General features: G+C 48.0%; 1 protein-coding gene across 1 annotated transcript in view; it reads left to right on the forward strand.

The window, feature by feature from the left end:
* Positions 1-24,175, forward strand: part of ATP10A (ATPase phospholipid transporting 10A (putative)) — a 95,342-nt gene that overhangs the window by 68,009 nt on the left and 3,158 nt on the right. Inside the window, exons 16-21 of the mRNA XM_038760118.1 lie at positions 6,996-7,072; positions 11,208-11,333; positions 13,323-13,523; positions 21,726-21,806; positions 21,888-21,992; positions 23,262-23,449. Coding sequence (XP_038616046.1) covers positions 6,996-7,072; positions 11,208-11,333; positions 13,323-13,523; positions 21,726-21,806; positions 21,888-21,992; positions 23,262-23,449 — 778 coding nt within the window. The remainder of the gene's footprint in view (positions 1-6,995; positions 7,073-11,207; positions 11,334-13,322; positions 13,524-21,725; positions 21,807-21,887; positions 21,993-23,261; positions 23,450-24,175) is intronic.

Genomic DNA, 24,175 nt, shown 5'->3' on the forward strand with positions numbered 1-24,175 from the left:
TCAATATGTAACATTGATTGGCTTGATTAATAACAGTAATAATAATAATAATGGTATTTGTTAAGCGCTTGCTATGTGCCAAGCACTGTTCTAAACTCTGGGTAATCAGATTGGCCCACGTAGGGCTCATAGTTTTAATCCCCATTTTACAGATAAGGTAACTGAGGCACAGAGAAGTTAAGTGACTTGCCCAAATACACAGCTGATAAGTGGTAGAAGTGGGATTAGAACCCATGACTTCTGACTCCCAAGCCCGGGCTCTTTCCACTGAGCCACGCTGCTTCTCTGATTATTTTCCAGTCTTTCTCTGGTAGTTGTAATAACATCTATTAAGTGTTCACTTTGTGCAGAGCACTGTCCTGAGCGCTGGGAGAGAATAGAGAGGGGAATCAGATGCACTTCCCATCCCTTGCGGGGTTCACCGTCACAATCTCCTGATCTTCCAGAAACCTGTGCTCAGGGAGAGTGAAAACTTCCTCGTGTTACAGCCCAGGCAGTTGCTGCTACCAGGACCCTATGATGTTTCCATATTGCTTAGGTCTTCACTTTGTTCTATCTATAAGACATTTATTCCCTCCTCCCTGCTTGTGAAAGTCCTATTTCAGTTCACTAGGTACTGTTCGAAGCATTTGGGAAATGATAGGTTCTCTCCCCTCAGGGAGCTTGAAATAATAATTGTGGTATTTGTAAAGTGCTTACTATTTGCAAAGTACTGTACTAAGCGGTGGGATAAATACAAGATAATCAGATCCCACTTGGGGCTCAGAGTCAAAAAAGGAGGGGAAAAGGTATTGAAACCCCATTTTGAAGATGAGGGAACTGAGGCACAGGGAATCAATCAGTCAGTCAATCAATGGTATTTATCGAGCACTTACTATGTGCAGAGCACTGTACTAAATGCTTGGGGGAGTATAATACAACAGAATTAGTGGACATGTTCCCAGCCCATAACTAGAGAGGTTAAGTGATTTGCCCAAAGTCAGACAGCAGAGTATGCAATGGAGCTGGAATTAGAACCCAGGTCCTTTGACTCCTAGGCCTGTGCTCTTTCCACTTCAACATGTTGCTTCTCTAATACAATCCAATGAGGAGATGCTTTGATAATAATAACAATAATAATAATAATGGTATTTGTTAAGTGCTTACTATGTGCCAAGCACTGTTCTAAGTGCTGGGGTAGATACAAGCCAATCAGGTTGTCCCACATGGGGCTCACAGTCTTAATCCCCATTTACAGATGAGGTAACTGAGGCACAGAGAAGTTAAGTGAGTTGCCCAAAGTCACACAGCTGACAAGCAGCAGAGCTGGGATTAGAATTCACGACCTCCGACTCCCAAGCACGGACGCTTTCCGCTAAGCCACAGTGCTTCTCATGATAAGATAATTTGCAGATAGGAGGAAGAGAATGAAAAAATGGATTTGCAGAGAAATAAGCGCTTAAAAAGTAGAGAATTTATGATAGTACAATCTTTGATTGTGAATGCATAAGTGCTGAGGGTTTTTTTAAAATGGTATTTGTTAGACACTTACTATGTGCCAGGCACTCTACTAAGCACTGGGGTAGATACAAACGAATCAGGTTGGACAAAGTCCATGTCCCACATGGGGTTTCCAGTCTTAATCCCCATTTTACAGATGAAGTAGCTGAGACCCAGAGAAGTGACTTGCCTAAGGTCAAAGAGCATACAAATGGCAGAAATGAGATTAGAACCCAGGTCCATCTGACTTCCAGGCCCATGCTCTATCTACTAGGAAATACTGCTTCTCATGAGAAGTTGGGCCTAGTGAGATAGATTAGGGAGTTCTCCATTCAGAGGTGGTAACTGAGGACATGGAGGGGGATGAGATCCCCAAAGCAGTGAGAATAAACTGAGATTGGGGGAAGGCTTGATATACATGCATGTGTATACAGATATGCATATGTGTGTGTGTATTTCATGGTATTTGTTAAGCACTTACTATGTGTCTAGCACTGTCCTAAACTCTGGGGTAGATGCAAGTTACTCAGGTCGGTTAAAATTCCTATCCCACGTGGGGCTCTCAGTCTCAGTAAGAGAGAGAACAGGAATCTCCATTCTGCAGCTGAGGAAATTGGAGCACAGAGAAGTTAAATGACTCGTCCATGGTCACACTTGAAGCAAGTGGCAGAGCCAGTATTAGAACCCAGGCCTGTGCTTTATCCAATAGGCCACGCTGCTTTCCTATATATTTCTATATTTCACATATATTTAGATATAATTAACATTGTTTTCATACATAATTATATATGAAAACATTGTTGATTATAATTAAATATATAATTATATATATTTAGATATATGAAAACATTGTTAATTCAGGCTAAATAACTAGAAGATGTCAGACATCCAAGGAAAAGCTGCAGGTGCATAATTGTCACCAAAGTGGTGAATTTGGCAATCTGTGGGGATATAATCTGGGGAGAAGGGAAAATGAATAGGTAAGGCTTCCTGGAGGAGGAGTGATTTCCGAAGGACCCCGGAGATAGTTTGAGCTGTGATCTGGAGGGTTTGAAGTGAGAGGGAGTTCCAGGCCGGGGGAAGAACACGAGCAGGGGTGGGAGAACCAAGAAGGAGGACCAGCTGGAAAAGAAGTGAAGAGTAGAGTAGAGACATCCTGAAGGCAGGAGGAAATGCCAGATGGCAGAGAAGCTCAAGACAACTGGGGCGTTAGATTTGGCGAGAAGGTCAGTGGTGATGTCAGAGGGTCTCCTTGAAGTGAAAATGGGAGAAATCAAATTGTAACGATAGCGAGAGCTCTGCAGAAAACGACGCCAGCATAGTGAACTCCCAACTGATGGTGCAGTAGGTGGAGGCAGCGGCACAGCAGAGGCTGATCTCCGGGTGGGGCAGAGTCACAGCCAGAATAGCTGGCCACTTTTTGGCAGCCCCGTGAGGCAGGAGGGAAGTCCGAGCCTCCAACATCCACGGACCAGAAAACTGCTTGGTGTCTCCTAAATCAGTCAATCGGTCATATTTACTGAGAACTTACAGTTTGCAGAGTACTGTACTAAGCACTTGGGAAAATACAATCTAACAAGAGTCGATAAACACGTTCCCTGCCCACAGTGAGCTTACAGGCTAGAGGGGACTACAGACATTAATATAGAGAAGCAGTGTAGTCTAGTGGATAGAGCACAGCCTTGGGAGTCGGAAAGACCTGGGTTCTAATTCCAGCTCTGCCACTTTTCTGCTGTGTGACCTTGAGCAAGTCATTTCACTTCTCTGGACCTCAGTTACCTCATCTGTAAATTGGGATTATGAAGACTGTGAGCCCTATGTGGGACAGGGACTGTGTCCAACATGATCATCATTGTATCAAAACTATTTCTCCTCCCTTATTGACACCCATGCCCATCATCCCCGCAAGCTCTTCCGTATATTCAACTCCCTTCTCAGGCCCCCGGTTCCTCCCCCTCCTCCTTCCCTCACCCACAACGATCTGGCCTCCTGCTTCATTAACAAAATTAAATCCATCAGGTCCAACCTCCCCAAAGTCACTCCCCCACCCTTCTCCAACCCCCCGGCTCTCAACACTCTGCTACTCTCCCATCCTTCCCAGCAGTATCCTCAGAAGAGCTCTCCTCCCTCCTCTCAAGTGCTACTCCGGCCACCTTTGCTTCTGACCCCATTCCCTCTCATCTCATGAAATCTCTTGCTCCATCCCTTCTCCCCTCCTTAACTTCCATCTTCAACCGCTCACTCTCCACTGGTTCCTTCCCCTCTGCCTTAAAACATGCCCATGTCTCTCCCATCCTAAAAAAACCCTCTCCTGACCCCACCTTACCTTCTAGTTATTGCCCCATCTCCCTCCTACCATTCCTTTCCAAACTCCTTGAACGCGTTGTCTACATGCGCTGCCTCGAATTCCTCAACACCAACTCTCTCCTCGACCCCCTCCAGTCTGGCTTCTGTCCCCTACATTCCACGGAAACTGCCCTCTCAAAGGTCACCAATTACCTCCTGCTTGCCAAATCCAACGGCTCATACTCTGTCCTAATCCTCCTCGACCTCTCAGCTGCCTTCGACACTGTGGACCACCCCCTTCTCCTCAACACGCTATCCGACCTTGGCTTCACAGACTCTGTCCTCTCCTGGTTCTCCTCTTATCTCTCCGGTCGTTCATTCTCAGTCTCTTTTGCAGGCTCCTCCTCCCCCTCCCGTCCCCTTACTGTGGGGGTTCCCCAAGGTTCAGTGCTTGGTCCCCTTCTGTTCTCGATCTACACTCACTCCCTTGGTGACCTCATTCGCTCCCACAGCTTCAACTATCATCTCTACGCTGATGACACCCAGATCTACATCTCTGTCCCTGCTCTCTCCCCCTCTCTCCAGGCTCACATCTCCTCCTGCCTTCAGGACATCTCCATCTGGATGTCTGCCCACCACCTAAAACTCAACATGTCCAAGACTGAATTCCTTGTCTTCCCTCCCAAACCCTGCCCTCTCCCTGACTTTCCCATCTCTTTTGACGGCACTACCATCCTTCCCGTCTCACAAGCCCGCAACCTTGGTGTCATCCTCAACTCCGCTCTCTCATTCACTCCTCACATCGAAGCCGTCACCAAAACCTGCCGGTCTCAGCTCCGCAACATTGCCAAGATCCGCCCTTTCCTCTCCATCCAAACCACTACCCTGCTCGTTCAAGCTCTCATCCTATCCCATCTGGACTACTGCATCAGCCTTCTCTCTGATCTCCCATCCTCGTGTCTCTCCCCACTTCAATCCATACTTCATGCTGCTGCCCGGATTGTCTTTGTCCAGAAACGCTCTGGGCATGTTACTCCCCTCCTCAAAAATCTCCAGTGGCTACCAATCAATCTGCGCATCAGGCAGAAACTCCTCACCCTCGGCTTCAAGGCTCTCCATCACCTTGCCCCCTCCTACCTCACCTCCCTTTCTCCTTCTGCAGCCCAGCCTGCACCCTCCGCTCCTCTGCTGCTAATCTCCTCACCGTGCCTTGTTCTCGCCTGTCCCGCCGTCGACCCCCGGCCCACGTCAACCCCCGGGCCTGGAATGCCCTCCCTCTGCCCATCCGCCAAGCTAGCTCTCTTCCTCCCTTCAAGGCCCTGCTGAGAGCTCACCTCCTCCAGGAGGCCTTCCCAGACTGAGCCCCTTCCTTCCTCTCCCCCTCGTCCCCCTCTCCATCCCCCCATCTTACCTCCTTCCCTTCCCCACAGCACCTGTATATATTTATATATGTTTGTACATATTTATTACTCTATTTGTTTATGTATTTATTTTGTATATATCTATTCTATTTATTTTATTTTGTTAGTACGTTTGGTTTTGTTCTCTGTCTCCCCCTTTTAGACTGTGAGCCCACTGTTGGGTAGGGACTGTCTCTATATGTTGCCAACTTGTACTTCCCAAGCACTTAGTACAGTGCTCTGCACACAGTAAGTGCTCAATAAATACAATTGATTGATTGATTGATTGTATCTGCCGCAGCAGTTAGTACACTGCTTAGCATATAGTAAGTACTTATCAAATACCACAATTGTTATCATTCATAATAATTATTAATAGTAATGATAATTGTGGTAATAATAACAACTAATGTATATCTACATAAGTGCTGTAGGACTGAAAGAAGGGTGAAGAAAGGGAGCAAAATTCAAAGGGCATGTCTGATTTTTTTCTAACTACCACATTAACATTTGAGGATTTTCCCTGAAGGAAAAAATCACTCAGGAGAAACTCGGAATCCCCAAACCCCCATGAAACACCAATCTCAACCTTCCTCCTTCCTTCTTCCCCAGAAACTCCTCCCCATTTGTCAAAGTTTTTTTTATTGGACCCAAAGAGAGCTTGGACTGGTGCACTTGGATACATATGTGGCTGAGTGTGGGGAGTAATGTGTGTCTGTGTGTGAGGTGTGTCTTATGGGTGTCTACTTGTGTTTGTGTGTGTATTTGTAGCTGGGTGCATATGTGTGCGGAGGTGTGTACTTGTATATGTGTACACGTGAGCATATTTGTATATATGTGTATGTGTATGAGTATACCGGTTTTCACCCCACAGCACTTCTGTCCATATCCCTGATTTATTTATATTAATGTCTGTCTCCCCCTCTAGACTGTGAGCTCCTTGTGGGCAAGGAACTTGTCTACCACTCTGTTTTCTTATCCTCTCCCGAGAGCTTAGTAGTAATAATAATAATAATAATGATGGCATTGGTTAAGTGCTTACTATGTACAAAGCACAGTTCTAAGCACTGGGGGGATACAAGGTGATCAGGTTGTCCCATGTGGGGCTCACAGTCTTAATCCCCATTTTACAGATGAGGGAACTGAGGCTCAGAGAAGTTAAGTGACTTGCCCAATGTCACAGAGCAGACGTGGCTGAGCTGGGATTCGAACCCATGACCTCTGACTCCAAAGCCCGGGCTCTTTCCACTGAGTAGTACAGTGTTCTGATTTCACTACGCTTTTACAGAGGGATCTGTAGTGCTCCAAATGCCATATACCGAGCTCAGCCTTCTACTTCATTGTGTGTCTGTTATATATAGTACAGCTTAGTACAGTGTTCTTCCTACTCAATAAATACAGTTGACTGACTGAATCTGTTTGAAGGGTGGAAGAGATTGCCATCCAGGGAGAAGGTGGGGCACAGGGTTATAAACCCAGAAGAATCCTAGGGAGAAGAAATCCTAAAGGAAAGAAGACAAATAACTTTAATTGGGCCAGATTTTCTGTGGAGCCAAGCTTGGGCATGGACTGCTGAGGATAGGGGACTGCTTTTGACCTCCATATCCTGCCCCATTGCCATTTTACATTTTCTCTGAAGTCATTAAACTTATTTGAGGAGAAAACAGATGGGTTTTGCAGGTGGTCTTAATGATTTGAAAATATGTTTCCACCAATGACATGAGACTCCATCCACTCTGATAGCACTGCACCTCAGATCCTTTTCCCATTCCAGCTGCATCCCGGCTCCGGCTCTTCCTGAATCAGTCAATCCTGTCTTTGCATTCCCAGGCGACGGAGCCAACGATGTCAGCATGATTCAAGTGGCTGATGTGGGCGTAGGAATCACTGGCCAGGAGGGCATGCAGGTAACGTCTGTCTGGGGCAGACAAGATCTGTCATCTTGCCAAGCTGTCGTCAGTCTTGGATGCTCCTTGAGCTTGAGGAGTCCTAGAAAAATGAGCCCTCAGAGGAGAGGTTGTGCTCAGATATCAGTGAAAATGTCTCCTTGCCAGGTGATGAGATTCTGGATTCAGTGCCCTATCAGCCCTGGAAATCTTTGATCCTATGGGACGGGAATAATAATTGGGGTATTTGTTAAGCACTTACTATGTGCCAGGCGCTTTACTAAGTGCTGGGGTAGACACCAGGTGATTGGGTTGGACACATCCCCTATTCCACAAGGGGCTCACAGTCTTAATCCCCATTTTACAGATGAGGTAACTGAGGCATAGAGAAGTTAAGTGAACTGCCCAAAGTCACACAGCAGACAAGTGGCAGAGCCGGGTTTAGAACCCAGGTCCTTCTGATTCCCAGGCACCTCCTCTACCCCTCGGCCATGAAGCCCTCAAACATTGCTAGAGGTTATTTGTTAATTACAGAAGTTATTTCTAAAACTAAGAAATACTGCTACCTGGGCTATCAAGTCATTCCACTAGAAGGAAACAAACTCCTTAACCTTGTCTGTCCATATTCCCTTTGAGGGGGAATGAGGCCGCACGTATCATAACATTAGAAAACAGAAGGTCCTTTGGGTTAAGTTTGTGTAAGCATCCAACTCTGCCCATCTGATCCTTCTGGATCAGTTCAAGAGAAGCAGCGTGCCTCAGTGGAAAGAGCATGGGCTTTGGAGTCAGAGTTGTCAGCTGTGTGACTTTGGGCAAGTCACTTCACTTCTCCATGCTTCAGTTACCTCATCTGTAAAATGGGGATTAAGACCGTGAGCCCCCCGTGGGACAACCTGATCACCTTGTAATCTCCCCAGCACTTAGAACAGTACTTAATAATAAGCTCTTAATAAATGCCATTATTAGCATTATTATTCAAGACCTCAGCTACATCAGACCCAAACCACCCTTTTTTTACCCTCGTGTGGAGACCCAGCATTTTCTGAAAGCCAAGCCCTTTGATATGCCTAGTGGGAAAATCATGGGCTTTGGAGTCAAACAACCTGGGTTCTTGTCCCGGCTCCGCCACTTATTAACAATAATAATAATAATAATAATAATAATAATAATAATAATAACAATGAGGGTATTTGTTAAGCACTTACTATGTGCCAAGGACTGTTCTAAGCACTGGGGTGGATACAGGTGGGGCTCACAGTCTTAATCCCCATTTTACAGATGAGGTAACTGAGTCATAGAGAAGTTAAGTGACTTGCCCAAAGTCACCCAGCTGACAAGTGGCAGAGGTAGGATTAGAACCCAAGACCTCTGACTCCCAAACACATGCTCTTTCCAATAAGCCACACTGCTGCTGCTTCTTGCCTGCTGTGTGTTCTTGGGCTAATCACTTAACTTCTCCATGTCTCAGTTTCCTCACCTGTAAAATGGGGATAAAGTACCTGTTTTCCCTTCCCGTTAGAGTAGGAACTCTAAGTGGTAGAGGGGCTGTGCCTCATTTGCATAATAATAATAATAATAATAACGATGGTATTTGTTAAGCACTTACTATGTGCCAAGCGCTGTTCTAAGCACTGGGGTGGATACAGGTGGGGCTCACAGTCTTAATCCCCATTTTACAGATGAGGTAACAGAGGCACAGAGAAGTTAAGTGACTTGCCCATAGTCACACAGCTGACAAGTGGCAGAGCCAGGAATAGAACCCATGACCTCTGACTCCCAAGCCTGGGCTCTTTCCACTGAGCCACGCTGCTTCTCTACACGCTGCTTTCACTGTTATCTACCCAAATGCTAAGGACGGTACTTGGCACATAGTAAGCACTGAATGAATACCACAATTATTATTGTAGACTACTTTTCTGAAAACCCCAAACTTCCTGCCCCTTTTGCATTTGTCCCCTAGGGCTCTTGCCAATCTCGGGCATCTATAACTGCTGGCTCAAACCTCATTTTAGATCCCACAATGGTTAAAAATGGAGTTTCTTTCCAGGTATTTCTTCCTTGAAGCAAATCTACTAAGGAGACAGTGGAGAGGGCATTTGAACCAAACCCTTAGTAATCAGATTGTCCCTACTAAGGACATCATCTTCCTCTTCTACTTCTTCCATGTCCTTTTCAGTTTTGGAAAAAATTTGTATTAGATATGTCTGCATGCTTTAGAAATAGAAGCAAAACTGAACTGTGCACTTAGTACAGTGCTCTGCAGACAGTAAGCACTCAATCTGGGCAGGGAATGTGTCTATCAACTCTGTTGTATCATACTCTCCCAAGCACTTAGTACAGTGCTCTGTACATAGGAAGCACTCAGTAAGTAGCATTGATTGAAAACTTACCTGGATGGTAAGATGGTGTCTTATAAAACTGCCTTAAAAGTCAATGGAATCACTGAGCGGCGTTAGATATTTGGGATGGGAGATAATAATAATAACTGTGGTATTCGTTAAGGCCGACTATGTGCCAAGCAATGTTTTATGTGTTGGAATAGATATAAGGTAATCAGGTCAGAAACAATCCCTGTCCCACATGGGGCTCACAGTCTTAATCCCCATTTCACAGATGAGGAAACGAAAAAACAGAGAAACAAAATGACTTGCCCAAGGTCACACACAGCAGGCAAGTGGCAGAGCTGGTATTAGAACCCAAGTCCTAATTTACAGTTGAGGTAACTGAGGCCCAGAGAATTTAAGTGACTTGACCAAGGTCACATAGTAGGCATGTGGTGGATCCGGGATTAGAACACACATCCTCTGACTCCCAGGCCTTGCTTTTTCCACTTGGCCATGCTACTTAATCGGTGGTATTCGTTGAGGGCTTATTGTGTGCCAAGCTTAGTATGAAGTGCTTTGGAAAGTACAGTTCAACTTAATTCCGTATTTCCCACTGGCCCCAAGTAAGCAGGGTTCACCTTCAACCCACCTATAAATCGGGGCTCTGTCCGGGTCAGATAATCGTCTATCCCCAGGTTTCTTGGGGTCAGATGATCTGTCTCTTTAGGACATTCTGGGGCACCCTCAGAGATGGGTAATGTAATCCCATGGAAACCAGTTCCCCCAACCTTCTAGCTTGGGCTAGGATGTGGTTCCCCGCAACCTCCAAGGGAAGCAGCGTGGCCTAGTGGATAGAGCATGGACCTAGGATTCAATCCTGGATTCCAATCCCAGCTCTGCCACTGGTCTGCTGTGTGACCTCGGGCAAATCACTTAACTTCTCTGTGCCTCAGTGACCTCATCTGTGAAATAGGGATTAAGACTGTCAGCCCCACTTGGGACATGGACTGTGTCCTAACTAATTAGCTCATATCTACCCCAGCTCTTATTACAGTGCCTGTCACATAGCAAGTGCTTAACAAATACCATAAAAAATAAAATTATGAAACTGCTAGGCCACTAGGGTAGTCTCTTTGGGAGCCCCTGCTCTGGGGAGCAGGCAATTTTGTAGCCCCTGCTCTGGGGAGCACTGGAGCAATCTTTGTCAAGGCCTCTGCTCTGGGGAGCACTGGGGAAGTCTCTATAGGGGACCCCTGCTCTGGGGCTGGGGAGAATCTGGGGAAGTCTCTGTCAGAGCCCCTGCCCTGGGGAAAACTGAGGCAGTCTCTGTCAAAGCCCCTGCTCTGGGGAGAGCCAAGACATCTCTGTTGAGTCTCCCACTCTGGGGAGCTCTGGAGCAGTCTCTGTCAGAGCTTTTGCTCCCGGGGGAGCACTGGAGCAGTCTCTATCAGGGCCCCTACTCTGGCGGTATTGATGCAGTCTCTGTCAGGGCCCCCACTCGGGGGGCACTGGAGCAGTCTCTGAGAGGACCTCCACTATGGAGAATGCTAGAGCGATCTCTCTCTGGGCCCCGACTCCAGGGGGCATCCCTGGCTTCTTGTGGGCACAGGGCTCTGCCACCCTTGGGCTCCGGCCCAGCTTATATCACCCGGGGAGATGACCAGTCCCAGGGGCCCGAGGGCATCTGGGTGAGGGAAGCTTCCCAGGGGCCACAGGGAGAGAACTGGCCTCTCAGTCTGTGTGGGTGAGTGGGTGGGTTTTCCTGGGACGGGGGACGCTACAACCACTGCAGTCCGAGGTCCCCATAGGCCTTTTGCTCTTTGGCCTTCCAGGCAGTGATGGCAAGTGATTTTGCAGTCTCGCGCTTCCGGCATTTGGAACGGCTCCTGCTCCTGCATGGACACTGGTGTTACTCCCGCCTGGCTAACATGGTGCTCTATTTCTTCTACAAGAATGCCGTAAGTGAAACAGCGGGGCTCAGGGGAAACAGCACCGAGTCAGAAGGACATGGGTTCTAATCCCAGCTCCTCCACTTGCCTGCTGTGTGTGACCTTGGGCAAGTCATTTCGCTTCTCTGTTCTTTCGTTTCCTCATCTGTGAAATAGGAATTAAGACTGTGAGCCCCAGGTGGGACAGGGACTGTGCCCAACCTGATTAGTTCGTATCTTCTCCAGGGCTTAGTACAGTGCCTGACACATAGTAACAAACTCCAAAAAAAAGGGGTGAGCTGACCCACTAAACTCAGGAGGGAACCTTGGGGTATAGAAACTAGCAGGAAGCAGTGTGGCCTAGTGGATAGAGCATGGGCCTGGGAGTCAGAAGGACCTGGGTTCTAATTCCAGCTCTGCTACTTGTCTGCTGTGTGACCTTGGGCAAGTCACTTCACTTCTCTGTGCTTCAGTTCCCTCATCTGTAAAATGGGGATTAAGACTGTGAGCCCCATGTGGGCTAAGGATTGTGTTCAACTCGATTACCTTGTAATAATAATAATAACTGTGGAATGTGTTGAGCGTGCCAGGCACTGTAATAAGTACTGGGGTAGATACAAGCAAGTCTGGTTGGGCAAATTCCCTGTCCCACATGGGGCTCATAATCTTAATCCCCATTTAATAGATGAGGAAACTGAGGCACGGAGAAGTGAAGTGATTTGCCCAAGGTCTTACAGCAGACACGTGGTGGAGCCGGGATTAGAACCCATGACCTTCTGAGTCCCAGGCCCCTGTTCTATCCACTGCATCACACTCTATCCCAGCGGTTAGTACAGTGCCTGTCACATAGTAAGTGCTTAACAAATACCACAATTATTATTATTATTCTTAGCAGGAGGGCTAGCAGAAGTTCTGTACCACTGGCCCCAAGATCCACATAAGGGAGGGCTGTTCAGGCCTCTTTTCCCATATCTGCCACTTGTCTGCTGTGTGACCCTGGGCAAATCACTTCACTTCTCTGTGCCTCAGTTACCTCATCTGTAAAGTGGGGGTTGAGACTGTGAGCCCCATGTGGGACAGGGACTGTGTCCAACCCAATTTGCTTGTATCTACCACAAGCGCTTAGTACAGTGCTTGGCACATAGTAAGCGCTTAACAAATACCACAATTATCATTATTATTATTTTTTTTAGTTAGTTAAGTATTAACTAAATCTAAATAATAGATTTAGTTTTAGTAAATAATAGATTTAGTATTATATTAATCTATTAATAATAGATATTAGTAAATAATAATAATAGATTTAGATTTAGATTTACAACTCAAACTAAATAATAGATAATTTGCTAGGCTTCCACACATGTAGAAAACAGAAATATCAACTGTCTTTAGTTAGTATTTAACAATAACAACAGTTATTTTATAATTTTTAATGAACTTGCCTGCAGATACTGGAGGCCATCCCTGCTGATTTGGACACTAGGTCCCAAGCCCTGATGATATCCAGCGCTTAGAACAGTGCTTTGCACATAGTAAGCGCTTAATAAATGCCATCATTATTATTATTACATCTCCAATAATCACAGGAATAACTGGAGTGTTAGTTAAGCTCTTGCTAAATGCCAAGCACTGATCTGAACACGGGGGAAGATACCAGATTTATTCTGTAGATGATGGAAGTGGCAGATTTCCTTCCACTCGCTAGCCACTGGCCAAGCTAGGAACAGAATGTGTAGGCCTCTGCCTTACTCTACCTCCCGTAGCTGAGACTGGTAGAGGACTGTATACTCTCCAGCGGTGATCCTGAGAGGGGAACTTAGTAAGTGCTTAAACATTATTAAGAAAAAGCCCTCGACTGTAAATTCATTGTGGGCAGGGCTGATGTCTGTTATATTGTTATATTGTACACTGCCGAGAGCTCTGCACACAGTAAGCGCTCAGTAAATAGGATTGGCTGACTGACTCATCAAAAAAAGTGCTACCTCATGGCTCACCCAAGACCACCTGCTCTCATTTCAGATGCTCATGTTCCTTCTGTTTTGGTATCAGTTTTACTGTGGCTTCTCTGGGTCTTCGATGATCGACCCATGGTACCTGATCTTCTTCAATGTGCTATTCTCCTCCATGCCCCAGCTGGTGACTGGGATGCTAGACAGGGACCTTCCAGCCGAAGTCCTGCTGGCCCTCCCTCAGCTCTACCAAAGAGGCCAGAAGACGGAGGTAAACTGGGGTGGGGATACCCTCACTGCCTCTCCCCGCCCCACCCCAGCCCAGCCCACCATCCTGGAAGGGATATTTCCTGGAGGAAACACCCCTTCTGTGACGGAGCGCCCTAGGTGCATTTGCGAACCATCTGTCTGGTCTACCTCACTGCCCACCCCTCGCCCACGTCCTCCCTCTGGCCTGGAACGCCATCCTTCCTCAAATCTGATGGGCAGTTACTCTCCCCCGCTTCAAAGGCTCACCTCCTCCAAGAGGCCTTCCCTGACTAAGCGCCCCCTTCATCTTCTCTCACTCCCTTCTGGGTCACCCTGACTTGCTCCCTTTATTCATTCCCCCTCCCAATCCCACAGCATTTATGTACATATCTGTCATTTATTTATTTATTTATATCAATGTCTGTCTCCCCTTCTTCATCATCATCATCATCAATTGTATTTATTGAGCACTTACTATGTGCAGAGCACTGTACTAAGCGCTTGGGAAGTACAAATTGGCAACATATAGAGACAGTCCCTACCCAACAGTGGGCTCACAGTCTAAAAGGGGGAGACAGAGAACAAAACCAAACATACTAACAAAATAAAATAAATAGAATAGATATGTACAAGTAAAATAAATAAATAAATAAATAGAGTAAAAAATATGTACAAACATATATACATATATACAGGTGCTGTGGGGAAGGGAAGGAGGTAAGGGGGCGATGGAGAGGGGGATGAGGGGGAGAGGAAGGAAGGGGCTCAGTCTGGGAAGGCCTCCTGGAGGAGGTGAGCTCTCAATAGGGCCTTGAAGGGAGGAAGAGAGCTAGCTTGGTGGATGGGCAGAGGGAGGGCATTCCAGGCCCAGCGGATGACGTGGGCCAGGGGTCGATGGCGGGACAGGCGAGAACGAGGTACGGTGAGGAGATTAGCGGCGGAGGAGCGGAGGGTGCGGGGTGGGCTGTAGAAGGAGAGAAGGGAGGTGAGGTAGGAGGGGACGAGGTGATGGAGAGCCTTGAAGCCCAGGGTGAGGATTTTCTGCCTGATGCGCAGATTGATTGGTAGCCATTGTGGGCAGGGAACTTGTCTGTTTATTGTTATATTGTATCAATCAATCAATCAATCGTATTTATTGAGCGCTTACTATGTGCAGAGCACTGTACTAAGCGCTTGGGAAGTACAAATTGGCATCACATAGAGACAGTCCCTACCCAACAGTGGGCTCACAGTCTAAAAGGGGGAGACAGAGAACAGAACCAAACATACCAACAAAATAAAATAAGTAGGATAGAAATGTACAAGTAAAATAAATAGAGTAATAAATATGTACAACCATATATACATATATACAGGTGCTGTGGGGAAGGGAAGGAGGTAAGACGGGGGGATGGAGAGGGGGACGAGGGGGAGAGGAAAGAAGGGGCTCAGTCTGGGAAGGCCTCCTGGAGGAGGTGAGCTCTCAGCAGGGCCTTGAAGGGAGGAAGAGAGCTAGCTTGGCGGATGGGCAGAGGGAGGGCATTCCAGGCCCGGGGGATGACGTGGGCCGGGGGTCGATGGCGGGACAGGCGAGAGCGAGGTACAGTGAGGAGATTAGTGGTGGAGGAGCGGAGGGTGCGGGCTGGGCAGTAGAAGGAGAGAAGGGAGGTGAGGTAGGAGGGGGCGAGGTGATGGACAGCCTTGAGGCCCAGGGTGAGGAGTTTCTGCCTGATGCGCAGATTGATCGGTAGCCATTGGAGGTTTTTGAGGAGGGGAGTAATATGTCCAGAGCGTTTCTGGACAAAGATAATCCGGGCAGCAGCATGAAGTATGGATTGAAGTGGAGAGAGACACGAGGATGGGAGATCAGAGAGAAGGCTAGTGCAGTAGTCCAGACGGGATAGGATGAGAGCTTGAATTAGCAGGGTAGCGGTTTGGATGGAGAGGAAAGGGCGGATCTTGGCAATGTTGCGGAGCTGAGACCGGCAGGTTTTGGTGACGGCTTGGATGTGAGGGGTGAATGAGAGAGCGGAGTCGAGGATGACACCAAGGTTGCGGGCTTGTGAGACGGGAAGGATGGTAGTGCCGTCAACAGAGATGGGAAAGTCAGGGAGAGGACAAGGTTTGGGAGGGAAGACAAGGAGCTCAGTCTTCGACATGTTGAGCTTTAGGTGGCGGGCGGACATCCAGATGGAGATGTCCTGAAGGCAGGAGGAGATGCGAGCCTGGAGGGAGGGGGAGAGAGCAGGGGCAGAGATGTAGATCTGGGTGTCATCAGTGTAGAGATGATAGTTGAAGCCGTGGGAGCGAATGAGGTCACCAAGGGAGTGAGTGTAGATTGAGAACAGAAGGGGACCAAGCACTGAACCTTGGGGAACCCCCACAGTAAGAGGATGGGAGGGGGAGGAGGAGCCTGCAAAAGAGACTGAGAAAGAACGACCGGAGAGATAAGAGGAGAACCAGGAGAGGACGGAGTCTGTGAAGCCAAGGTCAGATAACGTGTTGAGGAGAAGGGGGTGGTCCACAGTGTCAAAGGCAGCTGAGAGGTCGAGGAGGATTAGGACAGAGTATGAGCCGTTGGATTTGGCAAGCAGGAGGTCATTGGTGACCTTTGAGAGCGCAGTTTCCGTGGAATGAAGGGGACGGAAGCCAGACTGGAGGGGGTCGAGGAGAGAGTTGTTGTTGAGGAATTCTAGGCAGCGCGTGTAGACAACTCGTTCAAGGAGTTTGGAAAGGAATGGTAGGAGGGATATGGGACGATAACTAGAAGGTGAGGTGGGGTCAAGAGAGGGTTTTTTTAGGATGGGAGAGACATGGGCATGTTTGAAGGCAGAGGGGAAGGAACCAGTGGAGAGTGAGCGGTTGAAGATGGAAGTTAAGGAGGGGAGAAGGGATGGAGCGAGAGATTTCATAAGATGAGAGGGAATGGGGTCAGAAGCACAGGTGGCCGGAGTAGCACTTGAGAGGAGGGAGGAGAGTTCCTCTGAGGATACCGCTGGGAAGGATGGGAGAGTAGCAGAGAGTTTTGAGAGCCGGGGGGTTGGAGAAAGGGGGGAAGAGACTTTGGGGAGGTCGGACCTGATGAATTTAATTTTGTTAATGAAGTAGGAGGCCAGATCGTTGGGGGTGAGGGAAGGAGGAGGGGGAGGAACCGGGGGCCTGAGAAGGGAGTTGAATGTATGGAAGAGCTGGCGGGGGTGATGGGCATGGGTGTCAATAAGGGAGGAGAAATAGTTTTGTCTGGCAGAAGAGAGGGCTGAGTTAAGGCAGGAAAGGATAAACTTGAAGTGAACGAGGTTGGCATGGTGTTTAGACTTTCGCCAGCAGCGTTCGGCAGCTCGAGCATAAGAGCGAAGGAGGCGGACAGTGGCAGTGATCCAGGGCTGTGGGTTAGTGGTGCGAGAGCGGCGAAGGGAAAGGGGAGCGAGCGAGTCTAGCTGAGTAGAAAGGGTAGAGTTGAGAGCAGTAATCTGATCATCAAGACTGGGTAGAGAGGAGAGGGCGGCGAGGTGGGGTGTGAGGCGCTCCGAAAGATGGGTGGGGTCCAGAGAGCGGAGATCTCTGTGAGGGAGTAATACGGATTTACAGGGGAAAGGAGTGTGAGTGAGGAGGCAGGTGAGAAGATTATGATCAGAGAGAGGGATCACAGAGTTGGTGAGGGTGGACACAGTGCAGCGGTAGGAGATGATGAGGTCGAGGGTATGACCAAGTTGGTGAGTGGGTGAGGTGGGGTGGAGGAAGAGGTTGGCAGCGTCAAGGAGAGATAGAAGGCGGGCGGCAGAGGAGTCGTTAGGGATATCCATGTGGATATTGAAGTCTCCGAGGATCAGAGTGGGCATGGAGAAGGAGAGAAGGAATGTGAGGAAGGGGTCAAAGTCGTTAAAGAAGTTGGAAGTGGGGCCCGGAGGGCGGTAGATGACGGCTACAAGAATCTGGAGGGGGTGGTAGAGGCGAATAATGTGGGCTTCAAAGGAAGGGAAGGAAAGGGAAGGGGGAGGAGGGTTAGTGGGAAAGCGACATTGGGGGGCGAGAAGGAAACCGACACCTCCTCCTTTTCCAGTGAGTCTGGGGAGTGGGAGAAGAAGAGGCCTGCACTGCAGAGAGCAGCAGAAGAGACCGTGTCGTCCGGCGACAGCCATGTTTCAGTTAGGGCGAGGAGGAGTAGAGAACTGGAAAGGAAAAGGTCCAGGATGAAAGGGATCTTACTTAAAACGGAGCGGGGGTTCCAGAGGCCGCACTTGGCATCAGCTGTCGAGGGAGGGGAGGGAGGGGGAAGGGTGCGAGGGGTGGGGAGGGTTTGGATTGGGATGAGTTGGCGGGGGCCTGGGCGGGGAGAGTGGGAAGGGGGGTGGCGATGGGAAAGGAGAACTGGGATGGGGTGGGGGCGGGGAGAAGGGGAGGAGGGGGGCCGGGAGGGAGAAGCGGAGGACCTGCGCTGGTACAGGGGAATCCTTGGTAGGGGTTGAGGGGGAGCGGTCTTGGTGGGTGAGAGGGAGGGAGGGGGGGGGAGGGAGGGAGGGAAACAGCTGGGTGGGAGAGGGGAAGGGGAAGGTGAGGAATGGGAATGGCAGTTGGGAGCAAGGGAACTGAAAGTTCATGGTGAGGTCAGCAGGGCGAGTGATATTGTACTCTCCCAAGCGCTTCAAACAGTGCTCTGCACACATTAAGCACTCGATAAATATGATCGAATGAGTGAATTAACCACCGGACAGAGAGATGTGATTCCATTCCATGCATTAGCCCAAGTGCTGGGTCTCATGACAGTCGAGGCAGGGCTATGGAAACTCACTAGACCTCAAGGAAACCCATCATTCACAGGGTTCTCCTTCCTCTTCCCATTGTTTGGAAACTCAGTGGACGCTGTGGACTGGAGAGACATCAGGCCAGGGCTCCAGAGAAGCAGCGGAGCCTAATGGAAAGAGCACAGGATTGGGTTCTAATCCCGACTATGACACTAACCCGCTGGGTGACCTTACACAAGTCATTTAACTGCTCTGTGCCTCCGTTTCCTCATCTGTAAAATGGAGAGTCAATCCTGTTCTCCTTACACCGTGAGCCTCATGTGGGGAAGGGATTATACAAATACCACAGTTGTTATTATTAGGATCCCATAACCTAGAAATCCAGAGAGCAGGAGAAGGAAATGGTATTCGCTTGCAAGTGTCCAGGATAGAATGAGAGCAGGCGGGTGAAAAGCCAACGGAAATGTTGCCAGTCAGATGGAATCTTTGGCCAAATAACTGCAAGGCTGACTTAAAGTGCAGGCTTATTTTAGGAGGCTGACTACCTCCCTGGAAAGGAAAGTGCTATATTTGATCTTCGCTTGTCATCATCTCTTTTTAAAACCCTTTGGTAAATCAAGAAACTGGCATGATGCTTATTTTAAGTGCTTAATCTATCAATCAATAAATCAGTGAACAGTTCCTATGTGCAGAGGACTTGGTAGACGCATTCCCTGCCCACAACAAGCTTACAGTCTAGAGGGAAGGGCAGACCTTAATTTAAATAAAGAATTTATAATACATAATTTATAGATATGCACACAAGTTCTGTAAGGCTGAGGTTAGGGTGAATACCAGTTGCTTAAGGGGCACAGATACAAGTGCATAAGTAATTAAGAATTGGGGGGTAGGGGGAGGAAATGAGGGCTTTAGGAGGAGATGTGATTTGTGTCAAGCTTTGAAGGTGGGGAGATCAGCGGTCTGTGAAATATGAAATGGGAAAGATTTCCAGGCCAGAGGGAGAGTGTGGACAAGGGGTTGGTAGCCAGGGACTGTGTCCAACCCAGTTTGCTTGTATCCATCCCAGAGCTTAGTACAGTGCCTGGCCTGTAGTAAGCACTTAACAAATACCACAATTATTAGCGGCGACCTTTAACTATAGCTGTTCCGTTTGTTTTCAAACCCAGTGATTCATCTCGGGGCCTCACAGTGCTTGCAAATTTGTCCTTGAGACCCACCACCAGTAACTGGTCTTTCCAATCTGTTGAATTGTCAAGATCCTTTGGAAGATGGAAAAGTTGCTATCCAGTGGCTCCCTGGCCCTAAGATCGGGTGTGCAATAGAAACCATAGTAAACACAGAGGTTTCTGCCCTCTGAGCCCCTTAGTGGATTGGCAAATTCTGCTGCAACTCACCCCCTGCTCCCTGAGATCAAGGAACATAAATTTTTCATCTTTGCATTAACTAGATCTGCATTCACCAGATGACTGAATAGTAATCGATCGGTGGACTTGATGGAGCGCTTACTATGTGCTGAGCACCGTACTGAGCGCGTGTGAGCATACAATACAACCAAGTTAGCAGACGTGTTACAGTAATAGTAGAACTAGTAGAAGTAGTAGAAGTTGTAGTAATTGTAGTAGTAATAGTAGTAACCTGCCCGTTTCACTCCTTTAATGCTACCTTCTCACTGTACCTTGTTTGCTCTGCCACTTATCTGCTGTGGGACCTTGGGCAAGTCATTTCACTTCTCTATGCCTCAGTTCCCCTATCTGTAAAATGGGGATTAAGACTGGGAGCCCCATGTGGGACAGGGACTGTGTCCAACCTAACTTGTCACTACCTCAGGATTTAGAACATTACTTGACACAGAGTAAGTGCTTAACAAAAACCATTATTATTATTATTATTATTATTATTATTATTATTATTTTTCTCAGTGGGCTCTTGGGCAGGGGGTAACGGGAAGAGAGAGAGGCAAGAACCAGGCTCTAGATGGGCAGGGGAGAGTCCCCTGAGCTCCAGTTGGCTCATGGGCTAGGGAGGTGCCTAACTGTTGCTTTGGCAGACAGCACCAGTCAATCACTGGAGCACTTACTGTGTGCAGAACACTGAACTAAGCACTTGGGAGAGTATATTATGACAGAGTTGATAGTTGTGTTCCCTGCCCACAGTGAGCTGACAGTCTAGTGGGGGAGATAGAAAGTAATATACTTAAATAAATTACAGATGTGTACGTAAGTGCCGTGGGGCTGAGAGGGTGAAGAAAGGGAACAAATCCAAATACAAGGGCTGTGCAGAAGGAGATGGGAGAAGAGGAAATGAGGGTTTAGTGAGGGAAGGCCTCTTGGAGGAGATGTGCCTTCAATAAGGCTTTGAAGGTGGGGAGCGTAGTTGTCCGTAGGAGATGAAGAGGGAGAGTGTTCCAGGTCAGCAGCGGAACGTGGGCAGTAGGTTAGCGGTGAGATAGACGAGTTCAGGTACAGTGAGAAGGTTGGCATTTGAGGAACGAAATATGCACACTGATTATAATTGGAAATCAGGGAGGTAGGGTAGGAAGGGGCAAGGTGATTGACTGCTCTCAAACCCAAGGAAAGGAGTTTCTTGCTCCTTTAAAATTTTTAAAATGAAGTTGCTTTGGTGACTTTTATTGAATTCCCTTCTTCCAGTTTCTCAAATTACTTCCTGAAGTAAAGTAGGCATCCTTTAAGAAACAACAGGAGGAAAACAGAGATATTATGTAGAAATGTAAATTTCTTTGAGGAATTGGCTACTGAGGTCAACATTTATCTAACATTTTCTGTGGTGAGTCTGACAAGTCTGTCAAAAAGGGATGCACTAATCATTCTTGGGGAAAAGTATATGGGGACACATTGAGAGGACTGCAGAAAACAAATAATGCAAAGTACATTCAGTACTCCAAGGAAGCACCATGGCCTAATGGAAAGAGCACAGGCCTGGGAGTCTGAGGACCTGGGTTCTAATCCCAGCTCTGCCATGTATCTGCCATGTGACTTTGGGCAAGTCACTTAGCTTCTCCTTGCTCCTGTGACCAACTGAGCCACCAGGCAGGCCACTGTACTGAGGTCAAATTGGGTCACAAAAAACTTCCCAATAGCCACCTTGGCTGGCAACCAGGACCCTAATCTCCGGGTCCTTGATGGCCTTTAACCAGGATCATGGCTGCCACAACTCCAGCTCCATCACTTGTCTGCAATCAAGTCACTTCACTTCTCTGGGCCTCAATTCCCTGATCTGTGAAGTGGTAATTAAGACTGTGAGCCCCATGTGGGAGAGGGGCCGTGTCCAACCTGATTACCTCATATCTACCCCAGCACTTAGAACAGTGCTCGGTAAATCGTAAGCACGTATCAAATACCATAATCTCTGCCCTTCCGGAAATAAATCCCTCCACCCGGCCCCGTCCCGGGGTGCCAGGAAACTCAAGCTCTGTATTTCGTGGCGACAGGTTTCTTAAGAGACCAGCTCTTTCCCGTTACCTCACGCTCACTTATGTCTCTCAGGAATTCCAGCCTCAGATGTTCTGGATCACCATGGCAGACGCCTTCTACCAAAGCCTCATTTGCTTTTTCGTCCCCTACTTCGTAAGTGGGCATGTTTTGTCCCCAGTTTCGGGTGTGTGGGTGGGCGGGTGACCAATCCTGAGAGCCGCCCCCTCGTTGCAGGCCTATGCCAGCTCCACCGTAGACGTGTTCTCCTGGGGGACCTCCGTCACTGCCATCACCCTCTTCACCATAATATTGCACCTGGGCATTGAAACCAAGACATGGGTAAGCTACCCACAGCACCCAGAGCTGGCTCTGTTCTCTTTAACCATCAGTCAATTCCTTGGTGGTGTTTACTGAGTGCTAACAGTGTGCAGAGCACTGAACTAAATGCTTGGGAGAGTACAATAGAGTTGGTAGATAGGATCCCTGCCCTCCAGGAACTTCCAATCTGGTGAGGGAGACAAGACATTAAAACAAATAGGTGAAGCAGGAGAGTGAAAGCTATGTACCTAAAGTGCTGTGGGGCTGGGGGAGGAAATGGAGAGAGTATCAACTGCAAAGAGGAATGGACCCAATTTCATAGGAGACAGAAAGGAGGGAGAAAAGGCTTCTAGGAGGAAATATGATTTCCGCCTCTGCCCCTTCTTCAACTCGCCCATCTTTCTGAGTAGTATCTCTGGAGGAGATCTCCTGCCTTCTCTCAAAATCCACCCCCTCCACCTGAGCATCTGACCCTGTTCCTTAGCACCTTATCAAAACTCTTGTCCCCTCCCTTCTTCCCTACCTAACTGGCATCTTCAAGTGTTTGCTCTCCAATAGCTTGTCATGAGAGAGACAAGATGGAGGTAAACTAAGAAGGTTTGTGTTAAAGGACTGAAGTATGTGGGCTGGGTTGTAGTGTCAGTGGGGTGAAGTTGGGTAGGAAGGGGTGAGCTAATGGAGTGTCTGATGGAGAGGTGGATGGGCAACCAGTGGAGGTTTTTGAGGAGTCAGGAGACGTGCAAAACTTGGTGTAGAGAAATGATCCAGGCGGCAGAGTGAAATTTGGACTGGAGAGGGGAGAGGCTGGAGGCAGGGAGATCAGCTAGGAGGCTGATGCAATAGTCGAGGCAGGATATGGTGCCCAGTGGCTCTGGAGGCAGTTCACTGTGAGGACGGGCTCGGGATTGTAGCTCCACTAAACACCCCGAAGTCTGAGCCCATCAGCATTCAACCCAACAAGCAAACAAAGCTGAAGAGACCTTTCCTTTGAGAAGCAGAATGGCATAGCGCCTAGAGTACGGGCCCAGGAGTCAGAAGGTACTGGGTTCTAATCCTGACTCCACCACACACCACCTGTGTGTGACCTTGGGCAAGTCACTTCACTTCTCTGCACTCAGTTACCCCCTCTGTAAAATGGGGATTGAGACTGTGAGCCCCGTGTGGGACGGGGACTGTATCCAACCCGATTTTCTTGTATCCGCCCCAGCACTTCGTAAAGTGTCCGACACACATTAAGTGCTTAACAGATTCCGCAATTGTTGTTATTGTTGTTATCCTGATCCCTCCCAGACCTGGCTCCATGTGGTGTCTTGTGGCTGCAGCCTCCTTTTGTTTTTCCTGGTGGCTTTGGTGTACAACGCTTCCTGCTCAACCTGTTTCCCTCCATCCAACCCATACTGGACCCTACAGAACCTCCTGGGTGACCCTGTCTTTTATTTGACTTGTGTCCTGGCGCCTATGGTAGCACTGCTTCCCCGGTAGGTATCTTGGATTTTCTTTTCTTGTCTTGTAATAATGGTATTTGTTCAGCGCTTACTGTGTGCCGAGCCCTGGAAGCTTTGCAAGTATTACTTTGTTTTATTATTTGGTTTTAAGGTGTGTGTTAAGCTCTATGTGTCAAGCATTATTCTAAGCACTGGGGTAGACACAAGTTAATCAGGCTGGACATAGTCCCGTCCCACACAGGGCTCCATTTTACAGTAGAGGAAACTGAGGTTCAGAGAAGTAAAGTGATTTGCCCAAGGTCACACAGCAGAAGAGTGGTGGATCAGGGTTAGAACCCAAGTCCTCTGACTTGTTGTTGGGTAGGGATAGTCTCTATTTGTTGCTGAATTGTACATTCCAAGGGCTTAGTACAGTGCTCTGCACACAGTAAGCGTTCAATAAATACGGTTGGATGAATGAATGAATGAATGAATGACTCCCAGGCCTGGGCTCTTCCCACAAGGCCATGCTGCTTCCCATCACTAAAATGAAGTTGCTTTGGTGATTTTTATTGAATTCCCTTCTTCCAGTTCCTCAAATTACTTCTTGAAGTAAGGTGGGCATCCTTTAAGAAACAACAGAAGGAAAGCAGAGATATTATGTAGAAATGTAAATTTCTTTGCGGGATTGGCTACTGAGGTCAATATATATCCAACATTTTCTGAGGTGAGTCTACCTTAAGCCCGTCAAAAAGGGATGCACTAATCATTCTTGGGGAA

The sequence above is a fragment of the Tachyglossus aculeatus genome, chromosome 18 (assembly GCF_015852505.1).
Source record: "Tachyglossus aculeatus isolate mTacAcu1 chromosome 18, mTacAcu1.pri, whole genome shotgun sequence".
Taxonomy (NCBI): domain Eukaryota; kingdom Metazoa; phylum Chordata; class Mammalia; order Monotremata; family Tachyglossidae; genus Tachyglossus; species Tachyglossus aculeatus.